The sequence below is a fragment of the Blennius ocellaris genome, assembly GCF_963422515.1.
Source record: "Blennius ocellaris genome assembly, chromosome: 12".
Taxonomy (NCBI): domain Eukaryota; kingdom Metazoa; phylum Chordata; class Actinopteri; order Blenniiformes; family Blenniidae; genus Blennius; species Blennius ocellaris.
Window position 1 is genome coordinate 22,657,952 of NC_137661.1, and position 16,423 is coordinate 22,674,374.

General features: G+C 39.7%; 1 protein-coding gene across 1 annotated transcript in view; it reads right to left on the reverse strand.

The window, feature by feature from the left end:
* Positions 1–4,919: 4,919 nt before the first annotated feature.
* The window catches only part of LOC308138024 (ephrin-A2-like), a 79,606-nt gene continuing 68,102 nt past the window's right edge, over positions 4,920–16,423 (reverse strand). The window contains exons 2-4 of the mRNA XM_080506954.1: positions 11,319–11,611; positions 8,754–8,819; positions 4,920–7,320 (exon numbers count right to left, since the gene is read on the reverse strand). Coding sequence (XP_080363080.1) covers positions 7,196–7,320; positions 8,754–8,819; positions 11,319–11,611 — 484 coding nt within the window. The 3' untranslated portion in view covers positions 4,920–7,195. The remainder of the gene's footprint in view (positions 7,321–8,753; positions 8,820–11,318; positions 11,612–16,423) is intronic.

Sequence of the window (16,423 nt, forward strand, 5' to 3'; positions counted from 1 at the left end):
ATAGATAGATAGATAGATAGATAGATAGATAGATAGATAGATAGATAGATAGATAGATAGATATTCCAATGAATTATTGCACGTGGGGATGCTAAGTTATCAACTATTATTATTATTTCTTCTTCTTCTTCTTCTTCTTCTTCTTCTTCTTCTTCTTCTTCTTCTTCTTCTTCTTCTTCTTCTTCTTCTTCTCCTCCAAACAAACAAGAGCCCTTCAAAAATACATTTACAAGCACATCAAGCATCACACCACGTGATTCCATGTATAAAATATCACTCAGGTGTTTTCAAAATGCCTCATGTTCAGGTAATCATCTGCACACTGCTGCTTCCACAGTCAATAATCTGTATAATCTATAAATGATCCGTCAAACAGCATTTCCTACATTTTACCACATGGGGGCAGAAGTTGAACACCAAAAATAATAAAATAATGAAGCGACTGTAGAATGAACAGACGATGAGTTGTGTGAACAAATCTGAACATTAATTTTCTTGACACTGGTTTTATTGCTTTTTTAAAATTAATGTGTAAAGAAAAACTGCATTTTCAACCTTTTAAATTCAACTTTAATTCAAACTTAAAGGTCATACCATCCAGCTTTTCAACACTTTCACATTGGTCTCATTGGTCCAGAACTGTTGTATTCAAAGTTTATTGCCCCAAATCCAGCTTTTCCTTGATTTACCTCCATTAGAATATTGGATCATAGAAGCTGCACTCAGAATCTGCTGTGTCTGTGTGTACTGGACTGGCTCCGCCCAAACACGCCCATCTTGGGAAGAGGAGGCCCCCATCCTGGTAGCATCATTCCAGGTATGGGGATGATTATTACTGTTGGAAAACCATTAGAAAGTGAACTTCGCATAATATGACCACTTTAAATAATACAATTGTGATTCATTTTATGTAAACAAACAGAATTTTGTTGTTGTAACCTAAATAAATAATAACCCAGAATAAATATATTGTGTTTGCCAAATCTTTTGAACATAACTTATCATGTTTGTTTTGTGGATTTAGAGTTTTCCATTTACTCTGCTGCAGTTATGTCAAACATGTGTTCTGTGGATGGAAATCAGCCTGGAAGAGAGCACCTCCTCATCTTCCTCCTCCTCATCTTCCTCCTCTTATTCCTCCACCTCCTCCTTCTAATCCTCCTCTCGCTCCTCTTCTCTGACTGCCTCATGAAGGCATGAATCTCCGGGCGCGGAGCCAAACTGAGCTGGCCTGCTCCCAAACATGAGAGAAACACCAAGCGGACCTCATAATGAGATAATAATGACAATATGGAGGAGCAGCGGAGTGAGCTGGAGCGCAGCCAACATCCACTTCTTCTTCTATTTTATTTTCAGAGGTTTTCCTGAATTAATTTTTTCCCCCTGAATATTTGTGTGGTATTATAAGAAAAGTTTGAAGTCCTCCATAATTTATGTCATATTTTAACTTTTTTTTTATCAATGAGTTGAGAGCTCATTCTTTTCTACACTGCATTATTTTTTAAATTTTTTTTCTTTTTAAAAACCTTAATTTTATAAATATGTACCAAGGCCCTTGGCAGGTGCCATATCTGCGATATGCTATGTGTTTGTGGAGGCATGCAAATAAATCTGTGCAGGTGCCTTCTTCTGATTGGCTGGAATGTCGGCACCCGGCCCCTGACGTCATTAGTTTATACCGGTGCCTTTCTGGGATTGGCTGGGCGTCCAGAGTACCTGATCCGGAGTCCACGAATTCCTGAAGATGCATCCCTCCGGAGCTTTTGGTATTTTTTTTGTTTGTTAATTCGACACCGGGAACTGCTAATTGAATGAATTGTGATTCTTTTGAGTTTTGTAATTTTGTGACAGAGAACTATTTGCTCAGCCTATCATTTGGTTTTGCTTGTTTTTCGTTGGCTGTGACTGATTTAGTTTGGACTGTTGGTTCCTGTTTACTGTTCCCCTGATTTTATTTACTAAAATAAATCCTAATTTTCCCTGGTTAAAGATTGTTTCCATCTGTCTAATGTTACACCACGATCCCGAGCCAGCCAGGTCGTAACAGCAGTACAATTTATAGATACATATTTTGACATTTTAATGACTTTTAATAAGACATGTTTGAGTTTTCTGGGCAACATGGATGTATTAAGAAAAAATCATTTGTTAATATATTATCCATTTTCGTGAAAGTTTTATTAAGTAAATAATGGATCAATGGACTCTACATATGTATTCGATTTCTTTTTTTAAGTGTTTTGAAATTAGTTATAAACATGTTATGATCTTTATCCGAAAACACAAAAAAATATATTTATGAAGCAAATGGCAAAATGCTGAAACTATTTACGAGTTTAAGGGACTAATGGACCTGTTTGATTAAAAAAAGTGACTTATATTAAATAATTCTGTTGTCAAAATAAACATAAATTATGATGGCTTATAACATGAAATAACAAAATATACATAACCAAAACAGTAAAATGATTGAGTGGAATTTTTTTATTTGGTGGTGAATTCATCAGACACAGATTCATACACTTCTTTATGTTTCTTCTCTGAAAGCATTTTCAAAGTAAAGTCAATTTTTATTTTTTTAATGTTCCTGCTCATGCAAAAGAGGCCAATGTGACCTCTGATCCCTCCTTTAGCTCTCAGCCAATCAGAAAAAAAAGCATTCTTTACATCAGGACTTTATAAGCATCCAATAAGAAAATATAGAAAAAGCAGGGTTTTTTTTGTCTTTAAAGAATAAAGTATGTAGACATTTGAATGTAGAAAAAAGTTTGTCTTCACTGTAAACCAGAGACACGCCCACAAAACCAACAGCGGAACTTTTTTTTCTCCACATTTTCCTTCAGATATCACATTAAAAATAATAATAAAATAATAATAATAAAAAAACAAAACAAAAAAATGTTTCCACTCAGGCACAGAAAGAAAAAAAGCTGAGAAAATAACACCGAACCATCGCCAACAGAACGCACAGGACTACAGGGACCAGAATGCAATTGTGACCCAAGCAGGAACAGAAAGGAAGAAAACATCAACAGCAACAACAACAACAACAAACATCCGACGGGTTCCTTCAAACCTCGCAATTCATATCTCATATGAATTTTTCTCAAAAACAAACAAATGGCACAAAATGTTGTTTCTTTTTTTTTCTTTTAAATTACGTTTTCTTCACTTCGAGTCCAAGTGCTACATCGTCCGTCCGTCCGTCCTCCATCACAGTGCCATCATTTTATATCTATATCTATATATAGGATATATTTATATATACTGCATTTCCCAGCGTATCCCTGCTTGCTCACCGACAAGGACATGCTTCCCTCCATCAGCGGAGATGGGGAGACGGCATGAAGACATAAAAACAGACAAGAAGAAGGTGTGGGATCGGATGAAAAGTTTCACCTCCACCACACGGTGTCGCTGTTCGTCAGTCATTAGAAATTCAGCACCAGTGGGGGGGAAAAAGGCCATTTTTGATTGGTTCATTGTATTTAGCGCAGAACATTCATTGTTCATATTTTACAACAAAAACAACACAATTAAAAAAAAAAAAAAAAAAAAGGAAAATAATGTTGTACACCCACAAATGACCCGGCCTTCAAATCCAAAGTAGGCAGGGCCGAGCTGACCCCTCCCCCCCTTAGCTGCTGTTTGATGTGACTCCCGCCCCCTTAAAGAAACATCAGATAGAAAAGGCTAACAAGAGTCTTTGGCAATTTTACAGAAATAAAAAGGCCGTCAGCTGAAAAGATGTAAGATTTTTTTTTTCTCTCTCTCTCTCTTTTTGGTTGGCTCCGTTTACACGAGAACGTTTTCCAGTGAAAAGTTTTGTCACATCTGTTACCACGACAACGACGCTCGGAACCACTGAAAAAGCAATTTTTTTGGAAAGTGAAACTTTTTGAAAACTCTATAACTCAATGAAGGGGGAAAATGCAACTTCAGACTTCGTCAAGGTGTTAACGGGCAATAAGGTAACTTTTCATTAACAACAACGGCGACCTGCAGAGCGGCGGGACCATCAGTCCACGTTCTCCTGGTAGATTTATAGTTCACAGTCACCTGGAATATCAAATCTGACAGTCGCTCGTCCACACAAATGTTTATAGTGCGTTGTTTACTTTGCCCAAGTCTATGCGGCTTCACTACATAAACAACCAACAGCGACTGCTCGTAGCCCTACGAGCTAATGACACCGTTTTCACTGTTTCTGTCATTTCCGTGTAAATGGGCATCGTTTTCAAAACAATGCCGACAATTTTCTGTGGAAAAACGATGCATTTTCACTTCAAACGTCGTCGTGTAAACGGGGGCCTCCGTATTGATGTTGAAGTTCACAGTCACATAAATGTCCACAATAATGAAATTAAACAAACGTCTAAATGCCGAGATGCTGATCTAGAAGATCACTGAAGCGACACGAGCCGTCTTATAGGGACTGTAAAGCAATACTAGCTTATTCCATATATGCGACGCTTCGCAAGCTAGTCCAGGTTTTTTGTTTTTGGAGTTATACAAGCTCTTCCTATCCATCAATTATTTAATGCTACAGTGGCCCAATGATTTTTTCACGTTACTTTTACGTATATTTTAGTTATTTGGAGGTATTTTGACATTCTTATTAGGTAAGTAAAGCTGCATCAGTCAGTCCCATCTTTGAAGCCATGCTAGCTTGACCACGAATGCATGAATCTGTGAAGCTCTCCACTAAGTATTTTGAAGTTTTGCCATATTTTGGATTGGTGTTAGTCTTTATTGACGTTTTTTTATTTATTTATTTATTTTTAGATTTTATATAAATTTATTTTAGGTGACTGTAATCATCAGCTTAGAAAAAAAGAAGGAAAAAACCCCCCCAAAAACAAGAACCCCCACCCTCACCCCACCACCCCGGTTGGAAATTCTGAGACATAAATGCAGACGTTTGCAGGAGGGATTGAGTCGGTCCGTCTGTCTCTGCTGGTGTTTCCGTTGCAGACTGCATCATGTCCCGTCTGTCAGCGGAGAAGTCCAGGAGCTGCGGTCAATAGCCGTCCATGTAAACACAAAGGATGATGATGATGATGATGATGATGATGGGGAAGATGAAGTCCTGTCCGAGAGGCTGAGGCCGGACTCCACACAGCTCCATGTTTCAAGCCCATTTGGAGAACGTAAAGAAGGTTTTGTGATTCCAAAGTTGACTTCTTTTTGTCTTTTTTTGAATGGACACACGACAACATATCTAATAACGCTATAATTACAGCTGAATGAGTGACACGGCCCCCATATGTTGAGTAAGTCCTGCAGCATGAATACAGCATTTCGTGTTTGCACTCGCAAGTATGGCTGTTTGTAATACATGCAGATGTTGTGTGTTCATTCTACAGGTGGAGAGACGTCATAAATTTGCTGATAGTTAGAAACGAACATGTGCAAATACCAACAATCAGCAGAAACAGGTGCACAATAGTTTAGAAAATTTGACGTTGAGCCTCAACGAATGCTGGTTATATCGAGTTTTAAACCTGAAGGGACTGAAATTGTTGCTTTGTACTTAAATACTGTGTTCTAAACACATGAACTATCAACTACGGCGTGCTGGAAGGGATGGAAAGGGTCAGTAAATGTTCATTTCAGCCCCAAGTCACACTCTGAGTGTATTTTATTGATGCCTGGGTTTGACGCAGACGTTCGCTTTGAGGCCAAGTGTTTTAGCGTGCAGCAAAGTCAAGATCCTCAACTTTTAGATAGAACGTCATGTGATTTTTTTTTTTTTTTACATGTCTTGTTTCTGACCTCCAGGTGGCGCCATTACAGCACACAGTGAGTTTATGATGGAAAGTGGCTCCTCGCCAGCTGAACTTACAGTGGAAATGCTTTTTACTGTGTCGCTTAGTTCTTTTTAGGGAATAGTGTAGGAAATATCAAGAGCCAACAGTGTAGAGCTGTTTTAGGCTGTTGACGATGTGATGAGTTCACATCTGCAGAAGCAGAAGGTTACTGGAAAAGTTGTATTTCTTTATGCTCATTTTCATAGATTTTTCATAATTTCCGCTCTTTTGTGGTATTTTGTAACCCCGGAGCCTGGAAATAAAAGAAAGAAACTTTTTGTATTCCTATTGTCTCATATGTTCTTTGATAGTCTTTATATCTTTTCTAGAGATATGAAGAAGATGAAGAAATGCCTTAGTTTGCTGGCTGGGTTTGTTTAACTCATTGTGTGGGTGTAAAAGAGAAAATAGACATAATCATTTAAAAATTATGTATTTCATTCACAATAGAAGATAGTATGAAAGGATAACTTTAGCAAATTAAAGCCAGTTAATAATAATTTTTGTCAAATGAACTCATGGACCCAGAATTGAAAGATTGCGTCAGTGTTCTAGGGAGAAATCGCTAAACACGTGACTTTAACGGTTCAACACACGACAATATAGATAATATAAAAATGTTTGCAAAAAGTGTTTTACTACTCCCTCAGGGTTCAACTTCCAAATTGATATTAAGATTGTCTAAAAAAAAATGTATTCGGAATTCCAGGCTTCAAGATAACAACAAAACTTCCCATTAATGAATAAATTAAAGGAGTTACAAATTAGTGTGAACTACCCAATGGTAGATATGTGGATTTAAAGTACTTGAACTGTTGTTTTTGAGCTGTTTCTATCATGAAAAGCAGGCAGTGCCCCATTTTAGGCCACACCCACACAAAAGCCCCACCCACCGAACGTCACACCCACTCTGGGAGACGCGGCTTTTTTAAAATGAAGAGAAGAAGATATGCAGATAAGCCTTTGCATGTCTGTTGTTGGGTATAGTGACATCACTTGTGATTAGATAAAGTTCGCAACATTTTCTGGAATCTGCTGATCTGAGATGAAACCATTTTTTTTTTTTTTTTTTTTAAACCGTTAATCAGCCTTCACGTCTCACGGGAGGAGGAAACATGGGGAGTCGGTGGAGTCTCAGCTTGTGTCTCTGCATCAGGCTCCTTTGAGTTTCTGACAGAAGTGACCTCAACGGGGCAGCGAGAAAAACGAAAACCCTCCCCTCCGAAAACGCCACCGGGGGTCGACGCCAAGGTCCAAAAAGCTCCTCCTCCCGGCCGCCGGCCTCGGCCTCCTCCGGTCGGCTGAGACGCCGTGCGTAAGAGTTCAGGTGCTGGCTGGGAAGGAGGGGGAGGCCGGGCGGCGCCGTCCAGAGCAAAGGGGGGGTGCTACGAGGAGGCGAGGAGGACGAGGAGGAGGAAGGCCAGCAACATGGCGGAGGGCAGAGCCACGCCGCAGCCGCCCGTGGTGTCGTCGGTCAGGAACGGCTCCGGAGACTCGTACACCGAGTCGTCTGGAACGGGACAAAGAACAAAGACTCAGAAACCGCTTCTGCTGCAGTAATCCATAAAGTACTCCCACTACACTACATTACCACAGCACCATAAAAGCTATTCTGACAAGTAACTAGTTATGGAACTTATAAAACTACATATAATAATATTGAACTTATGGAACTAATAATAGTAATTATCAGTGAGGCAAGTTGTTTTATTAAGTATTTATTTGTATTTGCAATAACTACAAAAGTAACACTATTTTTAAAAGATAAGTGGCTTGTAACTGTCAATTACCGAGAAAAACAGGAGTTATTTTCCAATATAACTCATAATTAGTAACTGTAAACCCCAAGACTTTTAACAAATTTGGCTAGATAATATACATTGCATAGTAATTCATGGGTTACTACACCAAATAACTATTTCTTAGTTGCAGATATTAATAAAACAACTCAAAAACGTGGAACAAATTAAGAATTGTGGCACGCTTAAATTAACACAGCAGCTAACTAAATATATTAAATATCCGCAGTCTGTCAAACACATTACACGTAAAAGGTAATTATATTAAGAAGGTAGCTTCTAGACGGAGAAGATAACTAGACACAGAACAAACTGAAGTTGGCTGATGTTTTCCAGATGCTATTTATTCTTTTTAAACTAACAGGACCTTGAAGGTCAAAGACAAAAATTCAAAAAAGTTCAAATAAACAACAGAACGCTAATTGGGTTGATAACATTTTAGAACCTAAAGGGAACTCAAGTTAATTAACAGACACAGGGTTTTCTCATGGGAGAAGAATTCCTTAAAGAGGCACCGATATTGTGAGCGGGACCGTTCTGTCGCTGTCCGGATTTCATATTTGTAAAACATTGATAAGTTTTATAAAAATCTAATACTAACACAGAAATTAGTCCTTCACTGACTTTAAATCACAGGCTAATCTGATGCAAAATGTTAAAGTTGAGCGAATAATTCTACCCAGAAGTCAAACGTTCTTGGAAGCTAATTACTTTTTGCCAATGAAAGTTGGGAATGTTGTGTTTAGAATTGATGCGGTAAAGGGAGAGAGACAGATACAAGAACGGAAAAAGAGTCTGGTGGTTGAAAGAGTCCAAGCCGAGCAGGAGAACGTCCTCCCGAGTTGGAGATCCCGAAGTCTTTCAAGAACAGAACCTCATTTCCATCCGATATTAAGTGTTTTCCGAGACCTTTACGACTTCTGTCCACGAACCAGTAGAGGGCGCTCACCTCTGATCACTGCAGATTCAAACCTTGGAACGGATTTCTTAACATACTTTGTGTCACAATGAGGATCACAGTGGGTGAAATAGGAGAACAATGCTCATGTTTGAGTAATTTAGAGAGAATAAAGTTGGAGTCTGTCCAGAAAGGCAATTCTACGCTTCATATTTGAGTCTGTAAACAGAAACTTGTGGGACTCACTGGTTGGTTTGACGTAGATTTTGAGCTTCAAGCAGGGTTTTCCAGCCAGGTTCGGATGAGGCGACGCTGCAGCAAAACACACAAGAGCAGAGATAAAGATTAAACACTCTCCTGTGATATGAAACAGCTGCACAGGAACATTTTACTTGGGAGTTGAAAATCAGTTGGAGGAGCGTAACAGAAATGTTTTCTGGATGTTGATCTTTATGACCCAGAGCCACAGCGGCAGCGGCGGTGTAGGTACCAGATCTGTACGGGGCGGGGGCTTGTACCCCACAATGTCACACACAATATGAACTACGGCAATTCTACATGGACAAACTACAATCCAGGATGGCTGGATGGACAGATAGATGATACACAGACAGAAAAAACAACAACAAATCCAACAAGTAAACATGCATAATCAAATAGGTTATGTTGTGGAAATGTGCTTGATGCTCAAAAAAACACTTGGAAGGGAAAAGAAAAAAAGGAAGAGGGGCAAAAAAGACTTCCAAAATTATTTACATAGTGATTTGGAGAAACTTGCAGCCAGTAATAATGCGAGACGTCATCAGAAAGCGTGGCTGCAAGCCCCGCCCCCAGACAGATCCGGGAGCCCTCGACAGGTCTGGTACCTACAGCAGCTGTTTGACTTGCTGTTCATGTTTCTGCTCTCGACCCGCAGCGCTGTCATTAAGTGTCATTTAAAACAAACTGCCCCGTGTCTCGTCTCTGCTGGATGCCATTCACTCCAAATCAGACACAATTTAGCAAATGTTTTCCAGCTTGGATGATAAATTACATCCAGACGGAGGAAAGGGCCAGCAGCTCGTGTTTCTGTGGGATTTCAAAGCTAATTTTGCTGCAGAAAAACCCCCAAACAAAAACGCTTTCTTCGCTAAAATACCTGCAAATTAACCTGCCGTTAAACCTGCTAATGAACCTGGGGAACTGGCTGGTAAACATTAAAACAATTAATTGTGGGAAAGAACTTAAGGATCATTCAAATCAATGCAACTTGGGAGCTGAAAGACTTTCCGGCGTGCCGTGAAACGAAAAACAAACAATGTAACGCCATGTTGATGAAATGGAGACGCAAACTGTGACCTGAAGTGACGGGGGCAGGGAAAAATAAATACGCAGAAGAGAGATACGAAAGCTAAAACAAGCTCGATGAGACATTACTACATTTATTTACAAAACGATTCATTTCAAGTACACAATCTGGACAATATTTACCTACAACCTCGTTGATTTGTAGTTCAACAACGACTCCACTACAAAGCTTGATCCACAAAATAACAGGAATCTAGAAGCTAATAGAACCTCTGATAATGAGTTAAAAAGATCTAACTGGACTTAAAAGGAAGGGAATCTCTAGAAGGTCGACGGGCTGACCATATTTAGATTTGTGCAAAAAGAGAACACTTGAACCTTGAGTTATTTAACTATTCAGTTTTATCAATTAAAAAAAAAAGCCCTGTATAGTTAAAAAAAAAAAAAAGTCGCGTAACAAAATCTAGCATCGAACAAAATTTAGATCAGCTTTTCAGAGCTTATTCAACATGTTTTATTATGCCTGCAATCATTTCTTGTCCACAATCAATGTTACAAAATTGTTATAAAACTATTATTATTATTATTAAGTGTAGACAATGAAAGCACAAAGCTCTATTTTCAGGTTTTACTGGATAAGTAGCCTAAATAAATTAAATATATATTATAACGTGAAGCAGCATTACCCAGAATGCCTTGGGTAGCATGCTACCGATCAAAGATTACTTATGACAGATGTGTTACTGACCTTGCAGTTATTGTTTGCTATGTCCACTGTTTAAATATAGGAGTGTGACTGTTGATGCAGTTTGTCATCATCTCTCAGTGTGCGTTTCATTGGCTGTTTGTTCAAAATTAAAGGGCATAATTCCTGGCGTTGAGTCATGTTTGGGCCACTGGATCAGCCAAAGACTCGAGGGAATTTTGGACATTTGCTAATATAACTCAGAAGTTAAATCGGAGCTGGGAGGTTTTTTTGAGCCCAGAGAGAGTAAGAGGTAAAAGCTGACGATAACAATTGAAACTTAATTTGGACATTAACTGGAAGCCAGCCAGCCTCGGAGCTGACTGAATTAAGAGGCTTAGAAATGGTAACTGATCAAGAAATATTGTTATTAATTGAGAAACATTGACTCCAGAAGCGAGATAATTCCAAGACAATAACATGATCTTGACCCTGAAGTATGCTCTAGTAAGAGCCTGACCTGGAACACATGCCCTTAGATCCACTTAGATCCAAATGCTAATGATCAAACCCAAAACTCAAGTAGATTTACGATTCACTTATAATCCACGTGTCAGAATCTTGTTAATTCAAGCAAAGTAGATTTCTAAGTCCACGAGTGAGAGAATCTTGGTGGACAATCCAATCTAGAAGCCCGTAATCCAGGACCTTTGACTTCTATCTGCCGTTAGTGCCGAGTCATCGAATATCGCACCACCATCACGCGACCTTTCTAAGCTCCGACACGACAGATTACGCGGACGTTGGCGGGGCCCGGCAGGAGTATCGGCGGTACTCACAGATGTAGTAGTACTCGTGTCCCGGCCTGAACTCGAAGCCCAGGCTGAAAGGCGTGAACAGCTGGAACTTCTCGGAGAACTTGAGCGGCCCGTTGGGACTCTGCGGCCGGTTGCACTCCCAGCGTTTGAATCCCTTGCGGTGGTGGTCGCAGGTGGTGTATCCGTCGTAGTTCACCATGTACAGTATGTAGTGCTCCATGCGCTCGGCGGGCTCCGGCGTCTCGTAATGAGGACAGTAGATGTCCAGGTAGTCGTTGATGGCCACCTCCACTGTGTACTCGCCCCGGAAAAACCTGCAGACATTGTAGACATGTTGGTTTTGGAAGCTTATTGAAACACCGAAACCGTTCACCTATAAAGGACGCCAAACTATACTAGCCTGAATAGGCATTAGTTGAGAAACAGTGCGTAGAGCTTCAGCTCAAGTATTTGTGCATCAACATGTAATGAACGACTGTGCCTGCTTAACAGTACTGGCCACACTCAGACCTCGTGACATCATTTACCCTGAGACACTGTGATCCAGCGCTTCCAGAAGATAAGACGACTCATCACAACAATGATCTCGCAATGTCTGTTTCCACTTAACGAAAGTGTCAGGAACTTTAATGAACAAGGTAAACCTGAGCGCCGTGACGCGAAGCGCCAACTTCCAGAGTAATAAACAGCCCAAACTTCAGCAGCAATTAAAATTTGATGGAGATGTTAAAAGATAGTGAGTAGAGGATTTAAAAAGGCTCAGAGTAGCACAATAATTTAAAACACTTAATAAATTCTGCTGAATATTTACTCGTATTAATCAAAGTTTTTGTTGAGGACATTGTGAAATTAGGCACTAGGAACATCCCTGTCATGCATTAAAATAAATACAAAAAACACCATGTGCTCTGTGTTATCAAATATATATGAAACACAGGCACTAAAACCAAAACACAAGATTTCTTACAAAAATACGAAACAATTCATATTTTATAGAAATCACTGTTAAAAACACAATTTGATATTTTCATAGTTGTATTGTCACAGTGTTTCTGTGTTTCTCTGCGCCCTCTATTGTTTTTTTCAAGCTGTCAGCCCAGGACTCTCACACACACACACACACACACACACACACACACACACACACACACACACACACACACACACACACACACACACACACACACACACACACACACACACACACACACACACACACACACACACACACACACACACACACACACACACACGGAAACCATTAATCTCTGCCTGTGTGTGTGTTTGGCTTCAAACGGCCCGAGGCCTCGATTAATCAAAGCTAACTGTTTATCAGAGCGCCGTGGTGTTTACAGGAGGGAGGCTGGACTCGCAGCTGGACTCCTTTCCGGTCTGCCGTTCTCTCCTAAATCACAACGTCTCATCAGCTGGAGTTTTCTTTTTTCTCTGTGTTCGGCTGCGAGTGAATTCACCATGCCAAGAATACGTCAATACATTTGTTACCTTCACCGACGAACGTTGGGCGACCAATGAAATAATTATGCGTTTGTCTGCTTGTATTTATTTATTTGTTTGTATGTATTTTGCCAACTTTTTTGCAAAAATCCCTCACCTGATTTACATGAAATTTTCAGGGAAATTTTCAAAGAAAGCAACATGACGACGTGATAAACGTCGTAAAGATTAGACAGGACTGCAACGGCGTGAAGATTAAATGATTAAACATGATGGCGTGATTGACTGATTGATTGAAAAGTCAATTTCGGATACGTGTGCACAAATGAGATTATTCAAAATGGCAACAAAATTAAATAAAATCACATAAAACCAATAAATATAACAGAGCAAAGAAAACCTGTGAAATTGTACCAGGCCAGTGAATTTACTTTTGATGAAATCATAGTGATTACATATGATGACATGACGAACGTCATAAAGACGAACGCCGTGGAGTAGATTACATATTGTAAGTTTTAAAAGTATGAGAAAAAAATCTCTACACAAACATTACTCATAAAACTATAGTACACAACAACACTGCTTCAGTGAAGTATTGAGAACAGCTGATTCATTACTTCCACTCCTACTCAATCTCCTTGCAAATTGAATCAGATCCTGAGTCAATATGCAATGAGATGCTTCCTACCCAAAGGAGACTATGAATAGACTCATATTACATCGTCTTAGTTTCCCCCCAAAAAAGTACAAATTAAGTTGTTTGAGCAGTCATCGTATCCCAGCAGCCTTTGCAGTATTTATACAGTAACAACAACAGTGTGGAGTGACGGCTGGGACCGGTTCAACTCCGCCGAGACACAGCGGGAGAAGGTAATGAGGCCGATACAGGAAAACAGGCATGCAGACAAAAAGCCGGTGTCAACACCCCGCCCTCGTGGGAATCACCGAGAGAGGAAACGAGCGCTCCCTTCCACAGCAGGTCGGTCCCAGCAGAGGATCCAAACCGAGAGGCTCACAGCTGATTTTTTCTTTTTCCCCCCCCTTTACATCTGAGGACATCCGAGTGGATTTACATCCACATTCTTTGTGATTATACTTCCTCCAGTCTTAAACCAAATCCTCACCCTGAGGGTTACTGACTGACCTCAAGGGGGCGCACTTCTTAGTACCGAACTGAGACCATGTGGTATTTTCACTTTTGGTGTGGCCCTGAAAAACTAAGGAAACAAACATGAACCAAGCTGAAACCGATTTTTTATTATCTAATAAATTTACCACAGTAGTTTCTAAAGAAGTAACTAATAGCTGTAATCACGTAGTGTTATTAAAGTAACTTGCACAACACAGTACGAGTTGTATTTACTGATATGAAGAATGCGGTTCCTAACAGTAGATAATCAACACTGTTTGCTATTGTGATATTTCAGCCTGTTTTCTGTGCGTAAACAACAGACTTCTCCGACAGAGGATTCTGTAGCGGCTCAGTTTGAACTTGGAATCATGCAGCGGAGTTTGTGTTTCCTCTGGATTCATCTTCACAGCTGCTCCGACACACTGTTGCTGCAATTTACATAATTTAATTTAGCAAAAACACACCGGCCGTCAGACTCTGACAGATGCAACAATTGATCTCACGAAACACACTCATCAAACTTCACATCTCTCTGAATATTCATGGCGTTCCAAAAAAAAAAGACAACAACAACCGTGGAGCTGGAAATCTTCATTCTACATTTGTCTTCTATGTAGAGGAGGAGGAGGAGGTGCAGCAGGGTCGCCCAATCAACCGAGCTAATTTGGATTTTGATAATGAGGTTTGAACCTACTAATTTGGATTTTCAGGGTTCATCCTGATTGGCTGAGCCGCGCTCATGTAATCACAGCTTGTTTTAAATTCAAATAGAGTCTCATTTAGCAATAATAATTTCTAAAAAGGAGTGTGATTTGTATGTTTGATGGTGGGGGGGGGTCTGTGACGGCCGACTTGCCTCCAATTAAAAACCCAATAAATCAAACTCACAGCACTACTTTTTGTCAATACAGGTAGTAACTAATTACTGTAATACAATTACTTTCTGAAAGTCTCAGTGGGTTTGTTAGTGTTGTTGCAGGTGAAAAGTGTTGTGAAGCTGCTGTCTCCCTTTATGCCGCTATTAGCATTAGCATTAGCAACAGCTGACATTCCAAGTGAAGAGGAGCAGCGGTACGATTTCACTCAACTCCTGTTTACCGGATGAACTGCTCAGTCGTCCTGGCAGCAACTTGAACGATATCCTCCAGTAAGATACAACAACATTAGCTTGTTTCCATAGTAGCAGTGATTAGCATTAGTAGCTTTAAATATACGCAATGCTTTCGGTGCTAATGAGTTAGCGTTTGCTAAAGTCCTCAGTATATTACTGCTGTGAGGTAACTTATCAATCACATATTAAAGTTACAAGTAAATATCTTCACTACATTTTGGATAAGTTACAAGTAACTAGAATCATTATTAAATAACCAAACATTGCATTACCAGCTTTTTACTTGCGAAGACTAGCAAAGTAACTACACTAATTTTTACACAATAGGTAACTGTAATCAATATGAAGTACTTTACCAATTAATGGGAAAGTAATCTGAATAATAGGAACTAGTCAAGTAACCTTATAACTTTTTATACAATATATACCTAGCCGATTGACTGTAACTCAAATTACAATACAAAGTATGTAGCAACTTTGTATTTGCAGTAACTCGTCAGGTAATTCTACTGCTTTTTATAGATTATGTACCTAAGATAAATTGCAAAGTAACTTAATAGAAACTAGTAACTATTTAAATTACTTTTACAATAAGTATCTAATAACTGTGGTCATCAGTTAGTTAATTACTTCACTACTTATTGAGAAAGTCAAACGTAATCTTATTAAAGTAGTAATTTTCATTAATAACATTAATATCGATATTGTGTTCATAGTTGTTGTTTCTCTTGGTTTTTCTTGTCCTGACTAAAGTCCTGAAGTACAGCAGGAGGTGAGGGCTGATTCTTGGTGGTACAAACCGCTTGTCGATTTAGAACGAAAAACGCTGAGTCAGCGTTGCCCTGTGGGATGAAACTGCATCATTGTAATAAATCTAAACACCTTGTTTGTGTCTTTTTATCTGCTGAGTCACAGCGCTGATTATTCCCGAATGACCTGAACGCAGCATGGGAGGAGGCCCCCTGATTGAGTTTTGGGCGGGTCCTGGCGGAGGGGAGCCACTCTCCTCCACCTTCGCGCTCCTCGTCTCCTCAGACACCATTAGCAAAGTGCACGCTAACTCGGTTACCGCGCGGATCGGGTGACGCTAACAGGCAAGTGCGTTCACTGACCTCTGGACCCCCCCGGCTCTTACATCATCACTCATCTGCCTAATGGAGGGGGGTGTGTCCGAGAGAGGAAGGGTGACCGGGGTCAACACACTGCAATATAACATGTTGCAACATATACATTGCAGAAGACTGACGGAACTGGGATGAATTACATTGGATTCATATTCTGCTCATTCAGAACGACACAATTTAAGCAGGAAACTAATTTCCCTGGTTCTTAAGAAAGACTTTGCGATTAAATAATTAAATATATTTTCATGAAATTACCTTTCCTCGTCGAAATATATCTGGTCGTCTCGTGACACAATGTCAG